This window comes from Poromitra crassiceps (assembly GCF_964638095.1).
Source record: "Poromitra crassiceps genome assembly, chromosome: 13".
Classification (NCBI taxonomy): domain Eukaryota; kingdom Metazoa; phylum Chordata; class Actinopteri; order Beryciformes; family Melamphaidae; genus Poromitra; species Poromitra crassiceps.
In genome coordinates this window covers 26,313,930-26,340,663 of record NC_139644.1, presented here as the reverse complement: position 1 = coordinate 26,340,663, position 26,734 = coordinate 26,313,930, and the positions used below count along the sequence as shown (strand labels likewise).

Here is a 26,734-nt window from a genome sequence, read left to right as displayed (position 1 = left end):
AACACAGATCAGGTTTATTTTAAAAACACAACAGCCAATTAAAAGTAACAGCACGTTAAAAGTAACAACGTCCCACACACACAAAAATGACCTCACATCATCACTTAAAGAATCCAGCAATATCCCCCTAGTGCAGACACCAGAATAAAACCTCAAACAAAAGGTTGAAGATCCACAGGACACGCTAACACACTCATGTCAGGCACTTAAGACAGAGGAGAGGGACAGCTGTATGGAGTGTGACCCTTGAAAAAAGGAAGAATACATTCAAAGAGAGGAAAACTGGAAAGAGGAGTCAGGACAGGAAGCTGGAAGTACGGTGACACTAACAGGTACTTTGGAAGACAGTGGGCCTAAATCCACATCAACACAAGGAAAGAAAATAATTTAAAACCCTACACACAGAGGTCTTATTTAAAAACAAAACAAAAAACTACTTGTTCCTATACATTGTTTAGATACTGACACACAAACTAGTGCAGGAGTCACTACCAGCCACATCTAAAACGTCGCTCGGCTACATGTCGGCTGAGGCTTTCTGTTCTTTCCATTTGTGCAAGTTCACCCAGACCTCACCTCTTAAATCTCTTTCTTTTCGCACAGTAGTATCTTTACAATAGTCAAAACCCACAGACATAAAAGCCACTCTCGTATTTCCTCTAAAAACTGAGTGACAACTCAGTACCTGACATGACCAAGGTCAAAGGTCAGTGCAAACTCATTTCTACAACGCTGCCAAAAAAAACAAAAAAAAAGCTCTGGTGTCAAAGTGACATGGCTCCATGGAAACTAAAGCTACACTCTAACAGCTCTCTCAGGTCAGTATGTGTATACATACATACATACATATTATACAGTATATATACTGTACATATGACAGTAACAAAATATCCTATGGGTTTACAGCTTTCCTATTTTCCGATTTGAACTTCAAATACTTACATGTAACAGTTAAACGTTTCCGAGAAAACATCACAAGTTGTTCCTAGTATTACAAGGTTATATAAGTTGCGAATTGCACTTTTTAAATACAGCTGAAGATGAATAACCATACTTGGTGAATGTGTGCTGCCAAGAAGCTAACCATCTAACGCCAAGTCCGACACAAAAATAGTCTCCTATTGCAAATACCGGTATTTCAAATCCTATGTTTGAAATCCGTCATTTTGTGCCTATTAATTTTGCCTGGATGACCGCATTGGTCTGCTAATGTTTTGTGCTATCAGCTACGAGGAGCGCTGTCCTCAGGACAACATGTGCCATGACAGGAGTGAATAAAATGACAAATATGATTGCTTTTTCTTTTCTTTTTTCTCCAAATGGAGCATAGCCTTTTACAAAGCAGGACACTCTAGTCAGCTAATCAGCTATCTTTTCTAAATATTAGATTTCAAAAACAAATCAGAATTTTATCCTATCAATACAGAAACTTTGATCAACACTTTGTTTTATTTGGTTGGTTGTTGGTTTTTCAATGACAGCTGGTTAACACTGGTCTTCCTGCTTTGCAGCGTACAACTTGGTGTTGCGGGCAGTGAGACCGACGACGCACGGTCAAGACGTTGCATAATGTTGTTCGTATTGCTTTCGAATGCAAGCGTTTCACATTCAGAAGACAAACCTTATTCCTTTGAGAGTCCACAGAGAAACGGCTGTAAAAGTCGCCTGAGAAGACCGACAGAGAGAGAGAGAGAGAGAGAGTGTCCGTCTCCTCAGGGCAGTCAGCAAGCAGGAGTGCATTAGTGGGTAGTGGTGGAGGAGGAGGAGGAGTGCTGGTCTTCCAAACTGGAATTATGGGACTTCCCTTGATATGACTGGCGTGTGCAAACGGCCGTTTAAACGACCAGTGGAGCCCAGTCACTCTGTTGGCGTCCATACTGGATGAGGAGAGGGAACAAGGTCAAAGAGGAAGGAGAGGACCGGGGGGGGGGGGGGGGGGGGGGGGTATTTTTTCCGTTGGTTTGTTGCAAATGTTAAAGCTACACTAGCAAGATTTCTATGTAAACACCCACCTCAGCCTAAATCACAAAGTGACTCACTAACAGATTCTATATATCCCACCACCGGCAAAATAAAATTATGGTGTTGGGCATGAACACGTCACCTGTGTCGGGGCCAAAAAGTTGCACTTGAACGCACCGCAATGACTACAGCCAATGGTCAACTAGCACATACGTTCTGCGCCTGCGTAAGACCCTAGACTGCGGCTATACGAGGGATCAGCCGAGCAGCATTTTGGTAAACAAACCACTTCACTGGGTGGCAACGGCAATGGAACCCTATGGAGCACAAGTGGCGCGAGGCGTGAGTGTCTGACTCTAGCCAGTTAACGCTGTTCACATTCTAAAAACTGCGACAGTTCACACAACTTCAACACGACATGCATATATATTATACATCAAACAGTTGAGCTACTTCTGCTCTCGCTCAGAATGTCAAAATATAAGCGATGTGATGTATAGTTTTTGAGATATTAAAGTTTGTTTGACACAACTCATACTATTAACTGCCGCGGGGTTCTGCATTTCTGGGTGGCAAGTGACGTCACGCTGATCCCTCGTATACAAACCAGATGCATGAAACAAGGCGTTTGCCTACCACTTTCACACCACTCTCGCTCACCGCTTAAACAGTTCTGTAATATAGCTACTTCTAATTAACAATATGTCTGATTAAAAGTTGCAAATGTAGCACTGGCGAAACCGCAGTGATATCACACAGGCTCAAGGGGCTTTCCCGAAGGCTGAAAACATTTGTGTATTGGAATTATCAGATTTCCCGACGCCGATTCAACATGCACAAGGCCGACTAGAGCCAACGGTGCAGGACACACCGACAGCCCGGACGTTACCGACGGCTGACAATCGGCTTGGTGTGTCTGGGGCTTAAGAGAGAAATACAAACTGAGAGATCTTTTCCTCTGTCATCCCTTTGGTATCTTTGGTACGAAGCGTAGCCGGTAGTTACATTTTTTTTGTCATCATTTGGAGCTCCGCAAAATGTGTGAACTTGCGGTGTGCAGCTTTGGAAGCATCAGGATCAAAGCAGCAGGGGGCATTGGTGCTCTTCACACCGCTTACCTGAATATCAGTAAGTTCTTTGTAGAACCGCTTGGCCAAGTCTGGACCGTTCTGCATAGTGGGGATCTGGTATGACTGGCAGAGAGAGAGAGAGACGTCAGGACACACATTTACATTCACGCTTTAGGCCTTCGCTGGTTTTCAACCTGCTTTGTATCATTACAGAATCAGTACGTAGTATATCAGAAAACTGTGAACAGTTTTTCAGACACTCATTTAGTTGGACAGTTACTGAGAGTTGAGTTAAGTTGTGGACCTGTGATGTAATTTGTGCATGAATGACATTACTGGTCCACATTCACAACTTAACTCAAATCAACTGGGGGTGGGGTGGGGGGGGGATTTTTCGCCTGTATAGAGTGACTAGAAAATACTGTACAGGTTACAGTGATGAGTGGTACTGGTGACAAAGCAAATGGCAGTATGGCAGGTAGATGACATCCAGTTTATTTTTATTTTGTTTATTTTTGGGTCAATTCTGTAGATCAGCGGTTTTCAAAGTGTGAGGCGCGCCTCGCCTGGGGGGCGTGAGCCAACTTCAGGGGAGGCACGACGTGACGCGGAAAAATCAGAGAGAAGAAAATGCGCAGCCTGCACCAGACATCTCCGCGCGGTCACAAAAGTACGTGGTTGTCTGCAGAGAGCTTGCGTGCACACCATCTGATGACGGAATTAACGTCACGCGGACCCTGGCGCACTCGCGGATCGCTTCAGCCGGAGGCAGAGCGTCCGCAGTCTGGCTGCCTCTGTTGAGGTGAGCTCAGGCTGTCAGAGGAGAAACCAGGAAGAAGGAAATCAAGATTTTTTTAAATGCGTGTTTCACGAATCCGATTGCAGCAGTTCTTTGTATGTACATCAAACACATATACGTATGGTCATATTTTTGTATCTGTTGGGGAGCTATTTCAGACGAATTTGACAAGATTTATGGGGCTGGGGAACTGCATGTCCGTGCTGGCCAGCCTGGCTGCAGAGACACAGTCCATAGTCAATGGGTTGAACATGCAGAGAACGCAACATTTAAACTCGATACACAGCACAGGGCGGGTATCCCGCTAGTTATATTAAAGAGGTGTTAAAAAACCCAGATTAAAAGTCCTTCAGAGTGGATAAAGATGTATAAAATGTTTAAAAGAAGATATTTGAAAAAAGAAGGATAAAGACGTTTTAAAATCTTATAGAATATAGGATAAAATTGTTTACAACATTTTTGGAACTCGTTATGCCCGAGTGGAGCATACAACATGGACAGGAGTAAGAGGCCACACAAATATTGACAAAGGGCAGATTAGTGACACAGAAGGTGAACTACCTTTCCTCTGTAGAGGAGGCTGCCGACGGGACAAACGACGCAGGCGGTCCCGGCCCCAAACACCTCCAGGACCCGGCCCGAGTCCAGAGCCCCCAGCAGCTCCTTCATCTGCATAGTGCGCTCCGTCACTTGGAACTCACCCTGACACAAAGCAGGCACACATTGATCCCACATTAATGACCTGCCCAGGGAAACTCAATCACTGCAGCTGCAAAAATAGTAATAGGATAAAGAACGTGAATACAAATATTAGCAAAATTCACAGTATCATGACTATGCACTAAACAGCAGCAGGAAATACTGAGACAAAGAACAATGAATGAAAATATGTACAATTAGTGGTGTCCAATTGCTTTTTACTAGACGTTTTTCCTCCTTTTGCAACCAGAGGGACAGGAATGCTTCCATTCCATCAACCTGAATGAATGCCTCGTTGTGAGTGAAGGATTGCCATAAAACAAAGCAGGATGTGTGACTTGAGTAGATGTTTCCCCTCCAAAAACAATGGAGAAAACCCGAGGACATGAGCCCTTACACAAGATCAGTTTGAATTTCCCACAGTAAGTAGCACACTATGCACTAACCGCTGCACTGTAGAACCCTGTCTGTCTAATTCTTCCATCTCCCTCCCTCCCATTCTTACCCATGTTCTGGCCAGGTCCAGCAGAGACTGTCTGGTGACCCCGGGGAGAATGACCCCATCTAGTGGAGGAGTCAACAGCTCTCTCTCTGCAGACACACAAACAAAACTGTCACACACAAACATACATACAGTTAAGAAGACCAGCACATACATGCTCAGTAAATTTATGTTTTACTTTCCATAATCATTCCTGTTTTGTTGCTCCCAGATTTGGTTCAGTTGCAGCAGTTAAACTATGATTTGAAAACATACTAGTGCTGGTTTCGTTCCGTTTTGAATGAAATGGAGCCACATTTCAGTTTGTCATTTTCTCTTAGTGGCACGTTTCTTACTGTGGGGGCCTAGTGCTGCAGCTATTGACACAGAGAAAATAACAAGACCTTTTTCAATCCAAAGGATGGGATCACAATATTATCAAGGGCTAGATTATTGGGCCGATATTGGCTTTTATTAATGATCAGGCAGTCAATGTCGCCCCATGGATTAAATGCCTTTTCACCTTGCCAGGAATAAAATTAGGATAAAGAAAGGATACAGAATACCTCTAAATTAGTGGATTTTTTTCCCCCCGTAGAAAAAAAGTCGTGAAAAAAAGAAATAGTGAAAAAAGAATAATTGAAAGACAGAAAGAAGATAGAAATTTGGCACATAAATATCAGCTATCAGAGGCTTCAAATCCCCAAAATATTAGTATCGTATTGGTCTTCAAAAAGCTCTATCAGTCCAACCCAGGTTTATTGCCACACAACAGCCAACAAGGGGACACACTTCCCCATCAACAGACACTGAACAAGCTGAGACAACAGACACAGACACACAGACAGGAAGCGGCTCTGACCTCCATTGTCATTGGTCCAGTAGATGAAGAGGTTCATGGTGCCGACCTCAGTGATCTCCTCCTGCTCTCCGTACAGCCACAGCACCTGCTGACAGCCCTGCTTCACCGCCTCGCTCTGCACTGCTATCGTGGGCCCGTAGTTACTGGGGGGAGGGGCCGGCGAGAAAAGAAATGAGGACAGGTGAGGAGAGACCTTGGGATGTTTTCTAAGGACAGAAAAGAGACTGGGAGGAATACCCATCTTTAATTTGTCTTCAATGAAACAGATCAAAATTGGCACCAAACGGCTCTGAATGTGGACTCTGATCCACTCTAGTTTTTTGGTCAGGTGACTGTTGTCTGGTCATGTATCCACTTCATTATTTGTTTATAATGTATAATTCCTGTTGGTGTCTCCAGCTCGATGCTTAGGATATTAAATGGGGCCGGGACTCGCTGAGTGATCTTCACCTCTGGCTGATGAACTCGGTTGACTCCTCCATTAGGAAGAATAAGGAAGTCAGTGACTCCACTGTTTTCTCATCTAATAAAGAGGTATCATCTTAATGGGAAATGTGTTTGCTCTCCATAGAGCACTGATGATACATCTGCTTCTCTAGCCATATTATTTCTATTTATTTTGTTTTTTTCTTGATGCATTTGTACGTTATTTGTGCATTTGACTCTTTCCATAACAATGTAGAGTTAACATGAGCTATCAGACTGTGAAATAAATGACTACAGTATTATGCACTGTATGTTCCTACTCATATGTCAATCTGATTTCAACATTGTTCCTTGTGAAATATTACATCACCGGGTTTAGTGTGTTCCCACCAATCACAGAGGCCCCTGTTACCATAGAAATGTTACCCGCTCCAAAGGTGTGCATGGCTGGTCAGAGAAACTAACAGGGAATTTACTTCGGGACAGGTCACTGAAAAAGGGAGCTGGCACATTTTGGCTGTGATGGAAAGTGTAGACCACCAGGGGTTCCCAAACTTTTCAGACCAAGTACCACTATGTACAAAACCAAATTTCCCAGGGATCACTTCCACTGCGTATACCATCTATAAAATAAATTTTATTTTATGTGTGATTTTATGTGATGATTTAACCATGCAATACTGGTTCAAAACGAATGGACACACACACACACACACACACACACACACACACACACACACACACACACACACACACACACACACACACACACACACACACACACACACACACACACACACCCCTTTGAAATGTTATTTTTTCCCCTTGACAAAATTTTACCTAAATTTAGAGCATTATTTAGCCACCTTCCTGACAAGCTAGCATGACATGGTTGGTACCAATGGATATAACTTAGGTCTTCTAGTTTCATATGATACCAGAAATCTCACTCTGGCTTTAAAACTGAGCCCGCTATAGCCTATGAAATTAGATTTTCAAAATCGTGATTTTCCCCGAATATCCCGATATTTCCGAATTATGCAAAAACTGTTGCCTGTAGAAAAAATGCAATGCTCTGGCGGACCACCGCACAGTTTGGGAACCACTGGTGTAGACGAATGGAAACAGAGATGCACTTAATGTCCCTTAAAAATGACACAGAGCGATCCTCGTGCTGAGAGGGGAGGAAGCTAGTGAGAAATGTATGCAATATGGCCGCCCAGAGGATGACATTTCAGCTGGTTAAGTGCACATAAGCTAAATGGTACATTGTGTACCATTACATGGTGTACCATTATGTGGGAGGGATCTGCAGCTGAAAGCAAGCCACTCATTACATAGCCTGCGTTTTCTGAAGTCATTGCATAACTCCTGGCATTCAATCAAAATTGCGTCCTGAGAACTAGGCTGCTCCTCCAGGCATTCTGCAGTTCTCTCCCTGTAACTGCAGAAATGTCAGAACAATGCACACAGTTACAAATCTCAAAGTGAGTCTAGAAAGTAGTCTCGTCCCCAGCTCACACCTATTTCCACAGATATTACAAACTATACTGCTCCTTCAGTGTGTCACAAATACCCAGGAAGGGCCTGAGGAGAGCCGAGTACTGCAACGTCTGTAACTAACTCTGAGGCTTGTGATGGGAGAGATGTGTTGAGTAGTGTTTCAGCTGAGTTATGTCAGCACAGCTGAGCAGGCGCTGGTCTGGCATGTTATAGAGTCATGTGGGGAGCAGGCCTGTGATTAAAGGCGGCTATGTGGACTGAGTGGGGATTAGAGAAGCGCTGACAATCTGTAAGACAGGGATCAGATGAAGCTGTGTCATATCCATGCTTCATTCCATGCACGTTTGGTGAGAAATTAAACTTTCAAGCTGGGAGGAAAAATGTCTCCTGATATGAAAATAAGGAAATTCTGCTATTTGAGAAGTTCACTGGCCGAGCAGCGTTTGTTTAGACTTGAATACCATTCTGTTTTACTAGGCCTAAGCTAACTACACTGTTCTTTATTGATTAGCCTGTTATGAATAAGCTGGTTTTGAGTTCATCAATAAGTTGTGTTTGAGCAGTTTTCCAGGCCGGTCCTCAAGCTCCCCCTTTCCTGTGACTTTTTGTGCCCTGATTCAGTCTTTACTCTCACACACCGGCCCAATGGTGACTACACACTTTCATGTTGACCCTGTTCTGGCAAGTTCTGTTTCTACTGCTCAACCAATCAGCATTAAGCCATTCATTGAATCAGGTGTGCAAGTGAGCCTACAGATCATGGATTGAAAAAAACGTTGTGTTAATAAAAATGTTATGTAGCCTATTTTAGATTATTATTAGTGACCATTCTTTACATTTTGATTGCTAATTGGTATTCAGAGGTTAATAGTTATTAAGTGCAACTGATGCACTTCCTGTTTTATAAATAGGCCGATACTGGATATCCAACCCGATCTCCCAAAAAAATGTAAAATAGCAACGTTTGTGGACCAACGTTGTTGCTATGTTACAATTTCGGCTCCGAAATTGTAAAATGGTAACGTACGTTTCTACAGGGGTGGGCGTGGTTTGGGCATGGTTTACGGAGATTTTCTGTTTCTAACCCCTCCCCCTACCCTAACCCTAAAATCTCAGAACGTTACCATTGTACAATTTTCGAGCCGAAATTGTAACATAGCAATGTTGGTCCAAAACGTTGCTATTTTACAATTTTCTGTGAGACTGTGTTGCGATATCACGCTTATCCACTAATCCACGCTTTGCTGCTATTGGTTCTGAATATTTAGTATGGGTTCACCTCTAGAGGGCGATGGAATGGAAAAGAGGGAAGATAGCACACTCACCCTCCCATCTTGTATTCCCCAACGCCGCCCCTCCAGGCCCGCACGAAGGAAGGGTCTGCCAGCAGGGAGACGGGGTTGAAGGAGCCGGTGGCAAAGTAGGGTCCCACGGGGCCGACGATGACAAAGAGCATGGCTTGTCCTGGGCGAGAAACCCCCAAGGAGGGCTGGGAGGAGGAAGAGGAGGAGACAGGAACTCACTTACGACTGTAACGTTGTTTTGATAGTACTGCAGTGGGTAAATAGGCTTTGTTTGGTTGAGATGAAAACCTGTAACCCCCGGAGTTAAGAGTATTATGAATGTACGCCGTTTTCCCACACTTTCAGACACCAACGCTCACCTCAGTTCCTATGAAGGTGGGTCTGATGTAGAGGCTGGCATCCTGGGAGTAGGGAACCCACTCCTTGTCCACCTCTACCAGCTTCCTGATGCACTCCAGCAGTTCAGCTTTGTCAAACAACTAGAGAGACCAGAGAGGAGAGGCTCAGCTGCTGGCTCTTGCTGTCCTGTTTGGTGGGAAGTTGAACTAGGGTTGAACTCTCTAAAACAGCCGATACTAACCGTCCGTCCACTTTCGATATGATGTAGGTTCCTCCCTGACCTCTGCTAGTGAATGTTATTATTAGTAGTAGTAGCACTACTAGTAGTAGTAGTAGTATTATTACAGTATTATTATTACTATGTCAGTATTATTATTATTAGTATTATTATTACACTATTTCAAATAGCTGAGAATAGAAAGTAATTCCAGTGTGGTGAGGGAGGACCTTCAGTCTGTAAAACCTGCAAACCTGGCTGCCTCACTCATTTCATTATCCTGGAGACTTTAGTCTCCATAAATGCATATCAAGTAAACACTGAATTCTTGCCTTTTTTTGGCTGTGAAAATGGTCAAATGAAAAGATACTGATGAATACTGATACAAAATATCGGCTATTTGCAGCATCAATCCAAATATAGTGTAGATCAGCCTTCATGAAGCCATAACGAGCCAGCATTGACAGGAGGTGGTGGGTCTCTGAGGACCAGGTGGGATCAACTCACAGGGAGGCAGCTCCTCTCTGTGCTGCGGTGCATCCTGTTCATGTTCAACATGGGTCTGAAGAGACGGATGTGGTTATCGACCCCGCGGAACGCCTTCATGCCTTCAAACAGCTGGGCAGAGGACAGACAGAGACACAAAACACATCATCTATAACAGTCATTCTCAACCTATGGTACGCGTACCACCGGTGGTACTTGCGCCCCCTGCTGGTGGTACTTGGAGGGATCCCTGGAATCTCAATGTTTTTTATGTGAAATAAACCCAACTTTAAAACATGTAGCCTACAGTAATACTATCAAAATACTAGGCTACTAGTAATGAAAATAAGCGTGAGAATTTAAATGGGGTTTAAAATAACTTCCACGTAGATTTAGGAACAAAAACAAACAAAAAATCTGACGGACACTACTACCTGTGTTGAGCGTACACAATTAGCTGCTAATGTTACAAGCAAGAAGCTATTGATTACAAGAAAGCAGGCATGTTGCAAAATTGGCTGAAAACGAACTGGAAAGAGACGTGTGGAGGAGTCCCGCAGCAATGAAGTTCAACAAGTGAACGAGGATGACAGGTCAGTGAAACGAGCACAAGCGCAGAAGCCAGAAGCGCAGCACAGCCACAATGCCTTCCAGTGATAACGCTAATAGCATTAGCAGCGCTGAACCGAGTGCCACATGTGCTGCTAGTGGCTCTGTCAGCAGTGCAAGTGGGGAATCCTCAAACAAACGACACAAAACAGTGCGCAAATACAACTCCAGTTACATTAGGTTTGGATTCAGCTGCGGTGGGGGACGGAGGAAGCGCCCAGGCAACAGTGCGTGCTGAGCAGGAGAGTTTAATTGAGTTGTCTTGTGACGAAACACTGAATCCTGAAACTGGCTGAAAGTTGTTGGACTTTTGGATAAAGCAACACAGAGAATACCCTGCCCTGTCTGGCAAAGCTGTGCGCTTTCTCCTTCCTTTTGCGACCACATATCTGTGCGAGAAAGGCTTCTGTTCACTTGCTGCCATCAAAACCAAATACAGAAGCAGGCTGGAATCAATCAATCAATCAATCAAAATTCACAGAGACAGGCACAGCCTTCACATTAGGCTTATGTGAGTTGTCAATGGACATCAAACTGCTCTGTATGTGTGTGTTTGAATGTTTGAAGTACAATTGTTTGCTGTGTGTGTGTGTGTGTGTGTGTGTGTGTGTGTGTGTGTGTGTGTGTGTGTGTGTGTGTGTGTGTGTGTGAGAGAGAGAGAGAGAGAGAGAGAGAGTGTTTAAAGTACATTTGCTTAAATAAAGTTTCTCACTTGCTGTGTGAATGATACGGTTATGTTCTCATTTACTGAGGTGCATTGTATGAGAATTGTGTGGAAGAGTTTGCTAGTTCTAGTGCTACCCCTTTGTACATTGTGGCTGTGGCTGACAAAAGTTAACAATAAATAACGGTATTAGGAATAAATGTGCCTCCTGCGTAAACTGTGCAGCTGAATACACTGTATTTTAATGTCGGTCATATGGTGGTACTTGGAGAGCCAACTACTGGTACTTGGTGTAAAAAGGTTGAGAACCACTGATCTATAATATGAACGCGTCATGCCTTCAAACAGCTGGACAGAGGACAGACAGAGACACAAAACACATCATCCTCTATATAAACGCCTTCATGCCTTCAAACAGCTGGGCAGAGGACAGACAGAGACACAAAACACATAATCCTCTATATAAAAAATCATTCATTTAAATGCTTAATACCAATATAATTTCGTTTGTATGGGCTTTAAAGTAGAGTTTGGGTCAAATGACGAGCAGCCATGCTGCACTCAGCGAGAATGTGATCACAGAAATAGCTTAAGTCTGTTTATTTAAATATAGCCTTTATCACAAGCATGTCTCACAGGACTTTGCACTGTGTCTAGCTAGATCTAACTAAAGGTAGATCTACTAAACGACAACGTATAGGTGCATGTATGTGCATGTTGGCCAATCACTCACTCTTACCTCTATGGAGTAGTGCAGGGCGGAGCTGGCCGGGTGCAGCGACAGGTTCTGGAAGGGTTTGATCTGCGGCACCTCCCAGCCGCCCTTCTCCGACCAGTGGATGGTCAGCATGTGGTCGGAGAACTGTTTGCCGAACACCAAGGAGGACGGGTCGGGCTTGGGCTTGCAGGCCGTGTTGCGCTCAATGGTGAGGTCCGCTGCCTGGGAGAGGGGAGGACAAGGCAGCCGGAAAGAAACAGACAGGAGAAGAGCAGAGCAAGCCACGAATATACAATGATTTTCCTCAGTATTATTGACAGAGCATGCTTTAAAAGGAGAATTAGTTGAGCACCAAAAAGAGCCAGGATGTTGAGTAATCCGGTCAATTAGACACAATTAATTATTGAATTAAATGACAGCGGGGAGACAGTTAGAGCAAGAAAAAGAGGGAGCACACGGTCACAATTAGATTAAAAACGATTGACTAAAAACGATTGACTTTTAAGTCAAGGTTGAGGAAATAAATCCGCCTCTTGACATGCTGGAACACTGACTTCCTTCCTCCCATCAATGTTTTAACACCTTGGTGTCTGTGATGAAACCATGGACCACCAGACAAGCACAGTCATGTTACACTAGACACATTCCAGAGGGCGGAGCAGACACAGCAGGTCCTCACTGCTGTGCTGACGTGGACTCAGGCATTTATATTCTTTTCATTACCTTGAAGGAGCTGGCAGCCCGCAACGAGCCAAAGGAGAAGGGAAGGGCCTGAGGAAGCCGTCCATGGAGTGCCTGAGGATGACAGATGACAAAGCTCTGTGCAAAACTGCAGACTCACGCAAGTGTGCAGGGGTGTCAAACTCAATTCCATCCTGGGCCACATCAGCATTATAGTTGCCCTCAAAGGGCCAGTTGTAAATTAACATGATATAAATGTATCAAGCCTATCATATTTATCATATTTCATAATTGCCTCTGATTTGATTGTTTTTTAGTAGCAGACAATACTTAATAACTAGCTCTGAAAGCAGAATTATAGGGAAAACAATGGCAAACAGACAACTAGTAGCATACAACTATTATTCAATTTACTAATAGCTATGTTTAGTCGTATTGCGAAGAATTGTATTCTTTGCTAGCTCTCGCGGGCCACATAAAATGGGGTGCCGGGCCGGATTCGCCCCCCGGGCCTTGAGTTTGACACCTGTTCTACAGTATACGCAAAATATCACAGTCATAAGCAGTTCATTGCATCACTGAAAGTGTGTCTTTCAGTCAAGGTGATGCAGTCATTTCTCCAACAGCTGGGACACATAGGGGGCCAATGCAAAGCGGGTGGCATGTGTGTGTGTGTAGTGTGTGTGTAGTGTGTGTGTGTGTGTGTGTGTGTGTGTGTGTGTGTGTGTGTGTGTGTGTGTGTGTGTGTGTGTGTGTGTGTGTGTGTGTGTGTGTGTGTGTGTGTGTGTTACTGTTCAGCACCTGCATTTTCCCCCCTGCAGGTTATGGGACAACTGGTGCTGCCAACAGTGTGCTTTAAATAGTATTAGACAAGTGTACACACACACACACACACACACACACACACACACACACACACACACACACACACACACACACACACACACACACACACACACACACACACACACACACACACAAACAAACACACAAACACCTCTGATAAGAGCAAAATGAGGAAAGCATTCCAACAGGTTTAATAGGTCCTGCCATAAAATAATAGTACAATGAATATAATGGCAATAATTCTAATGAGGTAGCCTTGAAATTCAAGTTAATAAGAACACCATAATTCCTACTAAGCTTACTAAATATACTTCTAAGGTTTTTACGTCCGACGTCGCACCTAATGAAAGTGTACGGTAATAACAACTTTACAATACACACATGACGTCAGCAGCCGACCAGAGTGCTGGGAGAGAGCATCACGCCAAACTCCATTCATAAATGTGACAATTTAATGGCGACTGCTTACGAAGAAACATACACACGACACGCGGGCACATCAATTTGACTGAAGACCTCCTGCGTCGTTACCGCTCTTCACTTCGGCATACATTTAATCCATCAATTAGCACTAATTGAAATGAAATCTCTTTATCTTTTCGAATTGGTTCGCATCTTCTCCCACCAACGGTGTAGGTGATGAGCGCAGCAGGCTGGAGCAGGTCATGTGTGTTGTTTATAGGCGTGTAACGTTACCGTTACCTCTCCTGATAAGCGAGGTCAAACAAAATGCCCATATTTATGAATGGAAGTGTTATCGGCACGTTTCACTCCCGTGTTGGCGGGACAACCACATCAGTCAACCAGACGCATTATCTCACAAAAAAGCCTTATCGATTGACTAAGTGGTTGTTCTAAGTGAATCATTCACCGACACAGTCAAAATATACAGACAATATAATAGGACATAAACATTGGTCTTTGGACTCACCGTTCTGAGTGCTGCCATCGCCGCTACGTAATGACGAAAAACCCTAAACCTGCTCGTGTAGCAACAAATTCCGCGAGGCAAAGTCAACTTGAGTTCCGCTTTGAAATCTTTGAAATATGAGAGCGCTCAGCTGAGGTGAAGCTTGAACCTCTCAACCAACAATGCCCTTCGCTAAGGGCTGTTACCGGTTATTACAACAGTTTTTCCTCTTCCCTTTTTCGGAATAGTCTGATTATTAATTTCAAATCCGTTTGAGACCTCTCAGACAGAAAAATATCCTTTATATCATGAATAATAATTTCACATTTGCTAGAGAGTTGTATTTCGATGAGTGCCAATGTTGCACTAATTATTACAATGTAATAATGCAGTTAAAATGACCAGTCTACTCAAGCAAAGGGTCAACTAGGAAGTAAATAGTGGGTGTGACAAATCCCTGTCATCTGATTGGACAAAACCTGAAGCCCTGAAAGAAGGGAGGTCATTGAGTTCAAAGAGAGCTATGCTGATTCGTCTGTGAGCAGGGAGTGGTACAGGTCGTGTTACTTGGTGGGTCATATAGGGTTGGGAGGATTAAAATGTAATATGAGATAGGCTACAATCAGTAACGTAATCCAAGTATCACAATATTAAAGTAATGTAACTACCAATTACTTTCAGTTACTTTTGGATTACTTTTGAACAAATTTCCTGCATTTGACTACTTGAGTCTGGGGGCATGCTCCTCATTAAAAAAAACAGCTCTGTGTTGGTTACAGCAGGCTTTCAGCCAATCTATTTAGTGTCACCTGTCGTCGTTGTCGTCGTCGTCGTCGTCGTCGTGATCATCATCATCATCATAACTAAAAGGGAGCAAGTGGGCTCTGTGATTTTTGTTCCGGAAGTGATGTCACTTAAGCAATTGTGCATTGTGACATCACTGATAATGTTATCAGTGCTGTCATAAGACTGATGATGTCATCAGTAATGTCATAAGAGCAAAACATCATGAGCCCGCACAGCGGTCGAGCCGCAGGATGGGTGAGGCTGCGCAGCGGCCGCTGCAGCCAAGCTGTGTATGTGAGCTGCAGGGCCAGCTCGGCAAGCAGCAGGGTGGAGCGAGTCTAGGAATCGTGCATAGTGCATGAGATAATAATACAATAACTATAATAATATGTCCATCTTCGGATTACAGTGCACTGATATTATCTGGTTTCTAATAATTTATTTTTGGGGTCGTGCACTGGTCCTTTTTAAGAACCAAGTGTGTTTTTTCTCCAAGCTCTGCTACAACAGTCTGGCTTTAGCTTGAAAATATGTTAATTATAAAGTAAAAAGCCATGCAGCACAGTAGTCTTACCAGTTTCATTACTGTAGGATGAGGCTAAGCCATGCAAAGAAACATACAGAGAAGATGCAAGCCAACCAATGGTGCAAAACAATATAGTCCTACTGCCATTTTAAAAATCAGCCCAGACAAAAATAGCATGCTGTATATCAGAGAAAGATTAGGCTACATACTTAGGCCTGCACTACCTTTCATTCTGACACTTTAACTGCTCTATCAAATTGTAATCCTCTGAGTAATCCCAATTTCTACTAAATGTAACTGTAATCTTGATTACATCTTTTTCTTTAACTGTAAGTGATTACAGTTTTAAAAAAGTAATCTTATTATGTAATCCCATTACAGTACATACATGTAATCCGTCACTCCCAAAGACTGTTGGTCATGGTGCCAAAACTGTCAAGTATAGAGTTCATAAATGTCTGGAGATGCACAAACTAAATTTGCCCTCACAAATGTTTGAGTCTTGAAGAACCCGCACACTGATCTTGCTCAGCATCACTTTTGTATTAAATAAACACGTTTCCACTGGACCTTTGTCAAGTGTTTTACAGCATTTCTGCCACAATGCTACACCCTTTCCACCCCCTCCATCCCTGTGTTCACAGGTGGAGGACAATCAGTCTCTTGTGGGAGTGTCTCTCAATAATTGTCAGGAAGCATTTGTCACCTTGAAATGACCTCTTCAAGGTGACAAATGCTGTAAAACCCGTGACAAAGGTCCAGTGGACCGAAACGTGTTTGTTTAATAAAAAAAGTGAAAAAGTGATGCTGAGCAAGATCAGTGTGCGGGTTCTTCTTCAAGACTCAACTGATACTTTCCAATGCAGCTGCAGCAGAGGGAATTGGATGTGCGAATATCTCCTTTAAAAAGACCCTCACAAATGTATGAAATGCCCCTTTATTTTATTGTACTAAATATAAGACAGCCTTCAGCATTTAAAACCAGAAATTGTTATAAATCATGCAATCAGCACACCTGAATATTATGCTCTGAACAAAGGTGTCAGTAAATCTCCTGGACAGTGTTAGGACTGGATCAGTAAATCTCCTGGACAGTGTTAGGACTGGATCAGTAAATCTCCTGGACAGTGTTAGGACTGCATCTGACTCTTGAAGCCGTAGTTGAGCTCGGCCCCTCCGCTGAGCAGCAGGTCTATGCCGGTGCAGAAGGTGGCGTCAGCAGCCAGGAATAAAGCAGCCAGTCCGCTCTCTGCCTCTGTCCCCATACGACCTATGAGCTGCACCACCAAAGAAGAAGAAAACCACCATCAATAAAGCAGACATTCCGCTCTCTGCCTCTGTCCCCATACGACCTATGAGCTGCACCACCAAAGAAGAAAACCGCCATCAATTGTGGGAGTAGAGGCATTTCTCATCCTTTCACCACACACTCAGCTGGCAGTGCAATACAGATTGCTGGCAGTTGGTTGATCTGGGTATTTCTTGTGTGTGTGTGTGTGTGTGTGTGTGTGTGTGTGTGTGTGTGTGTGTGTGTGTGTGTGTGTGTGTGTGTGTGTGTGTGTGTGTGTGTGTGTGTGTGTGTGTCTGTGTGTGTGTGTCTGTGTGTGTCTGTGTCTGTGTCTGTGTGTGTCAGTTTGGTTCTCATTACATCACATTAAGAAAGTGTTTTGCATATTGAGCAGTAACATACCCATTCGTCCTCTGTAAGTCCCATGTCTTTAGCAATTTACTATTGTAGGCTTACTTTAATTAAATAAGAGACAAGCAATTTTTTTCTTCAGCAAACATCTTTATTAATCCAAAGAGTTGGGGATACATGACATTGTTTTTTTTGCAAACCGGTCTTCACGCCTTCAGCTGGGGAAGCCGTTTTGAAATGCTAATAATAATAATAATAGTAATAATACGTTTATATAGCACATTTCAACCGTTACAAAGTGCTTCACAAACAGACATTTGCAAGGAAGTGATCAAATACAATGTCACATTCAGTGCCTAAAATAACAAATAAAAACCATCCTATAAAACCAATAAAAGGATAAAAATACACACAAAAGAGCTGGTAAAATAAGAAACAAAACAATAATCAAGAGGATATGCCAGATGATGGCTTGTGGTGCCACACTAACAATGCAGCAAGTCTCTTAGGCTCCCTTCATCCCCCGACCCATCAAGCAGGCAAACACCGTCATCACCATTTTGGGCTTGACCTCCACGAGGTCTTCTGGGAGAGCGTAGACGTGTGCTCCAATCTTCCACGCCATAGAGATGGCGTATTTGGCATTGTCCAGCTTGTCGTCTTCAGAGAGGCTGCCTGTCTTGACGTGGTCGTAGACGATGCTGCCGGGCTGGATGGCATCTATGAGGTCCACCACTGCCAGACTGCTGCTGATCTCCTTGCCCTTGAAGCTCGAAATCTTGGTTGCTTTCCCAGCCTCAGACAGCGTGTTATTGACCCAGGTTACAATAAAGTCATCATTTGTTGCTTTCTGTCCATCTGTCAAATCCTCCAATACATTCAGGATATACCTTCTCATCAGCTGCCACACCAGGGCGAGAGTCAGGGTGGTGTTGCCATTGTTCAGGTCCTCCCCACCGATGCCAACAAGGGAGAACTTGGCTTTTGTTTTGCCCAATTCTACTGCATGGTTACAATTCTCCAACTTTTTCATGTTGGTTCCAATCTTGGGGTAAGGAGGCTTGTTGACCTTGTTGGTCCAGTCAACGGGTATTTTAATTTTCTCATAAAGCTGCAGGATGACTATGGCATCTGCTAGGTCTCCATACAGATGATTGACATGTGGGTTTACTCCCAAGGAATTCATCCAGTTTCGGAAGGTTCTCTCTTCTCGTGTCTCACCTTCCAGCAGTCCCCAGTCAATGTCCTCATTCTCTGGTTTTGTTAGAGATGGATACTTGTTAAAGAGATTGGCCACAAAGGCCAGGTTGAGTTTGGGGTTTCCGCTGACGACGTCAGCTGGGGTGACAAACTGCCGGCAGCCCAGCCTGTCCGCCTGCTGCAGCATGGCTTCTGCCCTCTTCACGGCATCTTTCTCGCTGAAGCCTCCCATGTTAATGTCTATGCGTGGCTGGTCTTCTTCCTCTGTGCCTTTTGGGGAGATTTGGTTCAGGAGGTGGAAGTATAACCTGGAGTCTTTGATGTCTGAGCTGAAGTTGTTGATCTTCTGCCAGCCTGCGTTCTTGAGGTGGAAGTTGGCCCAGCGCAAAAGCAGTTCTTCTGGAGACAGCTTCATCAGGTCCCCTAGGGTTTCCTCATCTCTCAGCAAGGCTGCCAGTGCTTCGTTCCTGCTGAGCTCTATGTCAGCAAACAGGCCAATCTTGATGATCTGCCATAGCAGGCCCAGCACCAGATGGGGCTTCCCTTCCTTCAGGTCTAGAGCTCCAATGTTCACGACATGGCAGCCAATGGCAGAGGCAGAGTTCAGAGCCAAGTTCAGATTCTCCTGTATTGTGAACGGTGTCAGCTTTTTCTTATTTATTGCCCTCTCGTCAATAGTGTCTGGCACTGACAGGTTGATCATTTTGCAGAGAACGACACCATCTCCCATAGCTTTGAAGAGAGAGTCTGTTTCGGGGTTCATGGGCAGGACATGTCTGCAGTCAGGGTCTTTTTCCAGAGCCGAGTTGATCCAGTTCACAAAAGCAAATCTCTCCTCCTCAGAGAAGGAGTGTTGCGTCCCTTCACTAGACAGCTCGGACGTTCCCCCAATGGCCAGGATCCCTTCTTTTCTGTTGATGACCTTGCGGAACGTTTTGGCAATTTCACTGCTCTTCAGTTCTTGGAAGATTGCCACAAACTCATTGAAACTGATGTTATTATCCTTGTTGCGATCAAGTTTCTGGATGATCTCTCGGACCCTGTATCCAGGCAGGGGAAGGTTGGCCACTTTGAAGAGATGATGGAGTTCATAGTCGGAGATAAAGCCGTTGCCGTCAAGATCAACTTTCCGGAAGGCCTCTCTCAGTTCTTCCAGCTCTTCTTTTTCAATCTTTCCTGCCATTTTCTGTTTTTTCTTTTTCAGTGTGAGTCAGTCAGAGAAAGGTGTCTGAAATGCCAGAGAGCCTTGTCTATTCTGCCGGAGGAACCCCCTCGACCTTTTATATAGTCCTGCAGGGAAGATTTTCTGACATCATTGATGATGTCAGAGACATTGTGACATCATTAGTGATGTCATAAATCCTTCCCATCTATCATCAGTGAGTGATGTCAGTGATGTCATCAATGATGTCATCATTGATGATGTCATCATTGATGATGTCATCAGTGATGTCATCATTGATGATGTCATCAGTGATGTCATCATTGATGATGTCATCAGTGATGACACTCTAGTTAAGATTTTTTTTTCTGATTTTGTATTACAGAAGCAAATCGGAGCAAATCCAACTAACTCAAGGAATCCTATTTTATGTCTGGTTATGTACCCAATCCAACATCGGTTATCAACTTTTTATGCCTGTTACCCTGTTACCTAGCAACACAGACACTACGTCCTCATTTCTCGTCAACTGGTGGATGTAGCAAACGCGCTAACGTTAGGCTAACGGTTTAATTTTGATAGCTAACTTTAACTTTCAACATGAGCCAAATTGCTGATGGCTGTTGCTACCTCGGTTAAATTGCGTGACATGGCAAAAAGCAAAGTCCTTTCGTCATTTGTTACACAACCGGGAGCCCAGTGTCGCCTGGTTTGCCTTTCCAACGCTGGTCGCAGCTCCTCGGCTAACTACAGAATCATGTCCCGGGGGAGCCAGTATCAATTAACGAGCGTTTTGTCGCAGCAGTGTTCACATTCACAAACTGCTGATGCAAAAATAACACAAGCAGCAGCTTTTTAGTAGTCCAACTTCAGGCGACGCCCGAGTCCTGACACAGTCAGAGAAGGAGAAAGACGCCATAATCTAGCAAACAGCAAACATTAACTTCAAAGTGACTTCTTGTCAAGTTTGTTTCTAATGTTTTACGAAGTGTTCAAAAAGCTTTCAATATTAAATTTAATCCACGGGATGTAGAGACCTTCCCTCCCTTAACGGAATTAATAAGCATGCAAACAAACAGATTTGTCTGAATTGGATTGTTATATTCCACAGCAACTGGTTCTGATCTTTCCCTCTGTAGGCTATCCCTGTAGAAGTGCTCTGAAAAATCACCCCAAATTTGTATTAGAGGCCTGTGCTGTTTTTTACTGAGCACTCATCGAATTCAAACTTTTTTATTTTTCTACACTTGATATAACAGCTAATACTTGAGTAAAAGTAAGCTACAATGTCCCTCTAAATGGGTTAAGATGTAATAAAACCTGTTAATGTCATACATTCCAGATAATGTTCCATTGTTATATTAACCAGTGTTTATTACCTCACAAGGGTTGGATGTTTTAGTTGATAATGCTGTAATAACTGTAGCCTAAATGCAATACCTAATAAAGATCAGAACAATATGACAACTTATTATAAGTAATCATTACATTAGTACTATTATTACATACTCAGGTAATAATAATAATAATACATTCAACTTATATAGCGCTTTTCTAGGTACTCAAAGTCGCTTTACACACAGAGTAAAATCATTTAATAATTACAATTGTAATAGTAAAATAACAGGTAGCAATATTTTATTATATTTTGACAAGTTATTACATTATCTGACAGTTATTACACAAGAGAAATAGATAACGTTCTTCCCTCTTTAGCCTTTACAGTATGAATAATGAAGTGCAAGCTGAGACTCTAACGGCCAACAGACTTGTCTCTCCTCTGTAATAAACACCCTGCAAGGTTCAAAGGCCTTTCCCACCTCAGCGGGTTGGAACGTAAAGCGACAATTGACAGAACAAAAGCAGTCTGGTCCTCTTCCTTAACTGCGGGAGAGTTAACGCAACAATGTAGCCGGGGGTGGAAGGCTGTTTCATAATGATTGACATTAAAGTGTGCGGTGAGACAGAGTCGTTTTCTGCATTTTCACCCGTGTCACAGTTTAGCGGAGCACACATCAGAGTTTGTGTCCAGGTGTAAAGAGCTGAGCAGCAGCAGGAAGCAAAGTTGCTACGGGACAGGAGTCTTGTTTTTACAAAGTCTCTTTATATTGAATGTTGTGTACAGCTATTAGTATTACATGTCGGAGAAACCTCTTAATTTTGGATTAAAGTTGAACCTGGTAATAAAACGTGGCATTTAATAGCAGTTATAAATGTTTACAAGATACAAGGCTTTTCACTTTTAAAAATACTAGGCATCTCGGCCACTGCACGGCCTCGCCCGTAGCTTGGCTGCTGCGTGGCCCCGCCTGCCCTATTGCCGCGTGAGTGTGTGTGTGTGTGTGTTGCTTAGTTATTGCATCAGTGATGTCACAATGCCTCCTTGTGTGTGTGTGTGTGTGTGTGTGTGTGTGTGTGTGTGTGTGTGTGTGTGTGTGTGTGTGTGTGTGTGTGTGTGTGTGTGTGTGTGTGTGTGTGTGCGTGCGTGCGTGCGTGCGTGTGAAATGGCATAGCTGTGGCCGAACACAGAACTTGAAACAAACAAACAAAGTCCACATACCCAATTGTATATATATATAGATCATACAACATTCATACTCTTCTCAACATGCAGTACTGTAGTATGCTGATCGTGAATGAGTAACATGACTGTCAACTCTATTAACCACTCGATTACTGACGATTCAGTATGTCAGAAATCATGATTTTCTTTTCAGAATTGTTGTGCAATTCCCAAACTTTTCAAGACGTGGAAATGATCAATTCTAATTCCCATCCCTTTCGCCACCTTCCCTGCTGTGTGTAGGAAGCCGTGTGTGAACTTGCCTGAGAGTTTTCTCCCTCTTTAATGGCTGCTGCAGCATCTGTTGTCTGTCCCGCTAAATCTTCCCACAGAGGTGTCATCACATTACCAGGGGAGATGCTGTAACAACAGGCAGACAGTCAGTGTCAAATTAGGAGGTAAACACCTGTTTAACACATGTTATATTCTCTAGATCAGGGCTTGATTCCCCAAAACAGAGACACATAGAGCGCACTGACCCCCATTTGATTAGATTTGGTCCCAGGCTTTAAGTTGAACTGTCTAACTAGGCTACATGGGTAAAATAATAGGGGTGAGAGTGAAATCTATTTTTTGCAAAAGTCACTCTTATATATTCTCAAATTGGGATAAATTCTAGTGAATTGAATCATAGTGAAATTAAATGTTTCCTCATTTTGCTGTGGGACTCCATGAAGCTGTATTTGGCAGGTTGGCTCACCAGTTGACTCTCACTTTGTAGCGACTCTCGTCCACAGCCATCGCTTTTGTCATGGCAATTATCGCCCCCTTGTGGGAAAAAGATCACACGACATGACAGGCCTCCTTTTAGCTGACAGTAGGGGGATGATGAAGTTGTTGAATGGGCTTGTGACTCACCTTAGTGGCAACATAAGGTGCGGCGTCTTTCTGGCCGATGGAGGCCACCAGACTGGACACATTGATGATGTTTCCTTGACGCTGCCGCAAGTGTGGCAGTGCATACTGTGGAGGAAGGGAGAGGCCTATGAAGTCAGACATCCTACGTGTGTGTGTGTGTGTGTGTGTGTGTGTGTGTGTGTGTGTGTGTGTGTGTGTGTGTGTGTGTGTGTGTGTGTGTGTGTGTGTGTGCGTGCGCGTGCGCGTGCGCGTGCGCGTGCGTGTGTGTGTGTGTGTGTGTGTGTGTGTATAGGTGGGACCCCAGGAATAGTAGCTGTTGCCTTGGTAACAATTAATGGGGTAAACAATGAACAATACATTCAGCAACATTTTCTGAACTTTCACACACACTTTCTAACACAAAATATGTCTTCCAGTATGACTTGAGTATGACTTGAGAGAAACAATGTTTAAAAGAGTCCATACTCCTGAGCTAAATATGATAGATAGTGAGAACGGAGTAATACTCGAATTTCTTTTTGATAATATTTTTGCATTCTCTGAATTTCTCTCTAAAGCATGGGACAGGAGGAGAAGGTTGACGTACAACTGATAAAGTAGAGTTTATTTTCTATTTATTTTTTTCGTTTTATTTTCGTATTCAGTGCAGGTATGTATGAATGTATATGTATGTATATGTATAGGCATATTATGTCTGCATGTATATATATTCTCTAATTTGGGCTGCACTGAAAGCTTCTGGTTGGGTAACATACCAGAATGTTATGTTTTGTTAAATATTGAATGTTGATGTGTCTGATAATCCCATGTGGGATGGGTCATGTAATTGTCCTGACACGAAAATAAAATATTCATTCATTCATTCATTCATTCATTCATTCATTCATTCATTCATTCATTCATTCCAGTATAATTCCAGTACTAGTGTTTTTACAGATGTCTATCCATTACGACACAATGAATTGAATAATAAACAATAAATTCAGTGACATTTTATGAACCTTCACACATGCACACACACATTCAAACACACTTTAATGAGTTTGATATATTACTTTAGAGGCCAAGAAGTAGCTGATGAGGTTGAGGTTGAGCAGCTCTCTGAAATCCTCTGCACTGGTCTCATCAGTGGGTTTATGAGGTGGATCTGAGTGGGTAGGAGGAGATGAATTGTTGGATGAGTTGTTGGCCGGAACCCGCCCCATCGGGTCCCATTGGGCTCTGGCTGAAACTGAGAACTCTAACCTCAACATCAATTATCTTGAGAAGAAGACAGGGGACACTCACGCCACCCTGCATTGTTGACCAGGCAGTCTATTTGTCCGTAACGCTCGACCGTCACCGCAATCAGTCTCTGAGGAGAGATATTTACGTGTGACTTCAGCAGTTTGAACAAGGAGGGCAGAGGAACCAGTTAGACAAAGAGTCACAACAGACAGAGCCACAATAAAGACGCACAACACATCAGCCAGGTGAGCAAACAGCAGCACAATCAAACACACTCAACTGGTTACTGAACTGGTTGGAGTGTCAATGCAATGGCTATTTTTTGTTGTTGCAAGCATCAACATCACTGTTGCAATGGAACAGAGAGAGGGGGGTGGGGGTAAATGAGGGGAGCTGGACAAATGCCTAAAGTTAAAGTTGTGAAGGTGTAAACCTTGGCATCATCTTGATCTTTTGGATGTAAAAAACAACAACAACAACAACAACAACAACAACAACAACAACTAACACTTATGTCATAATTAGTTAGGCTACTGAATGCTTAGCTTGTCTGCCTCGGTCATTCCAGACTGGGAACACTGTGCTCAAAATGGCCTTGAAGTCTGACCAGCTCATATCATAAACACAATCCGAGCTGCAGGTCTTGTGATCAGGAGCTGACTCTGTCCTGTCATATGGGGATCACAGGTCTATAATAACCAGACTGCAGTATTAAAGTAGCACGTCACCTTGATGTCTTCCTCTTTGGAGATGTCACATGGGACAAATGTGGATGAGCCTGGCCCTGCTTTGTTGAGCTCCGCCTCAAGAGCCTCACCTGCAGCAGCTGTGGAGAGGATTTAAGTTTCATTGTCTTTCTGTAGCCTATGGCTATAATTCCAGTATTTTAGTTTGTGCACAGCCTACTCCTCCTTTAGGCCTATATTCATATAATGTACACTCACAATAAATGATACTAGAGGTGATACAGTTATTATTCTGATAACAATAAGAATGCTATGATAAAAATTCAATTAAAACAACTCACCTCCTCTTGCGCAGAACACCACTTTGGCACCATTCTCCACTGAAACATGGGCATAGAAGATGTTCATGGACATGGTCACACGCACGCACACACACACACACACACACACACACACACACACACACGCACACACACACCACACACCACACACACACACACACACACACACACACACACACACACACACACACACACACACACACACACACACACACACACACACACACACACACACACACACACACACACACACACACACATTCAATAAGCAATAACAGTTACCATACCGAACACTTTGACAATCCCTCTGCCAATGCCTTTGGATCCTCCAGTGACGATAGCAACCTTGTTGTGGTAACGGAGGGCCATGACGGTGGCTGCGGGGTGAGGGTGAATACTATTTGGGTGAATGATTTGGGTGATAATCCAGTCGCAAATCGCTGCGCTGTTGAGGAATAGCGCTACTGCAGCCAGCAACAGATGAGCAGTGTTTTGTTTTGTTTTGACTCTCTTTCCTCCTGATTTCCACAGCAGTTCCGTGTCTGTTCACTCACTCCCGTCACTCTCATCATCAAATTTGTATCTACAAACTTTCTACGTCAAGGTTCAAAGTTCCACAAAATCATGGGATTTCCTCAGCTGCATTCAAGTGCTGTCGGAATTTTCGGAAGCTCAAAGTTTCCACATGGTCGACCCAGGCAAGAGGTAGCCAAACATCACAAGTCACGTTTGGGGGCGCAGAGCATGGAAGCTGGGTGGGTCAACATCTGATGGTTAGAGGGTCATACAGAGACGTTAGGCTATATCTGATGAAATTAATTTAAACATAAGCCTATACTTTATTTAGTAGAAAACAAGGCCCACGCGGTGCTGGAAGGGGCAAGGTGAAAACGTCATTGGTAAGTTGTTTCATATTAATTAACCTGTAGCTTGTCAATGATGCTGGCTGGCTATCTGGCCTTTTTCAAAAACAGCGTTGTGTTTGTGTTTGTCTGCTCATGTTGTAACCGCCGTGTTTTTTTTAAATAAACGACAGGCCACACATTGCTTGCACACTTGTAGTTTAGTTTTTGTTGTCATGTGTGGGTTGGGTTGATTGTGTGTGTGTGTGTGTGTGTGTGTGTGTGTGTGTGTGTGTGTGTGTGTGTGTGTGTGTGTGTGTGTGTGTGT

At 43.5% G+C, this 26,734-nt stretch overlaps 1 protein-coding gene and 1 pseudogene across 3 annotated transcripts; both read right to left on the bottom strand.

Moving 5' to 3' along the window:
- Window positions 1-26,103, bottom strand: LOC310788294 (branched-chain-amino-acid aminotransferase, cytosolic-like). 2 transcript variants are annotated; one of them, XM_083649847.1, is made up of 18 exons: window positions 25,852-26,103; window positions 25,565-25,603; window positions 25,266-25,363; window positions 24,598-24,664; window positions 24,366-24,457; window positions 23,311-23,415; window positions 23,153-23,220; window positions 22,716-22,812; window positions 12,863-12,934; window positions 12,161-12,361; window positions 10,170-10,280; window positions 9,466-9,585; window positions 9,128-9,291; window positions 5,874-6,016; window positions 5,036-5,121; window positions 4,393-4,533; window positions 3,081-3,155; window positions 1-1,877 (listed from the first exon to the last, which is right to left on the bottom strand). In XM_083649847.1, exons 1-18 carry the CDS (start codon window positions 25,931-25,933, stop codon window positions 1,836-1,838), a joined length of 1,803 nt encoding a protein of 600 aa, XP_083505973.1. In that variant the 5' UTR covers window positions 25,934-26,103; the 3' UTR covers window positions 1-1,835. The 2 variants fall into 2 exon arrangements, with proteins under 2 accessions (XP_083505973.1, XP_083505972.1); XM_083649846.1 differs by lacking the exons at window positions 22,716-22,812; window positions 23,153-23,220; window positions 23,311-23,415; ... (3 more) ...; window positions 25,565-25,603; window positions 25,852-26,103 and adding an exon at window positions 14,598-14,656.
- LOC310788291 (plastin-3 pseudogene) lies at window positions 18,033-19,910 on the bottom strand (annotated as a pseudogene). The gene has a single exon. The product of its transcript is annotated as a plastin-3 pseudogene (transcript).
- Window positions 26,104-26,734: the final 631 nt, after the last annotated feature.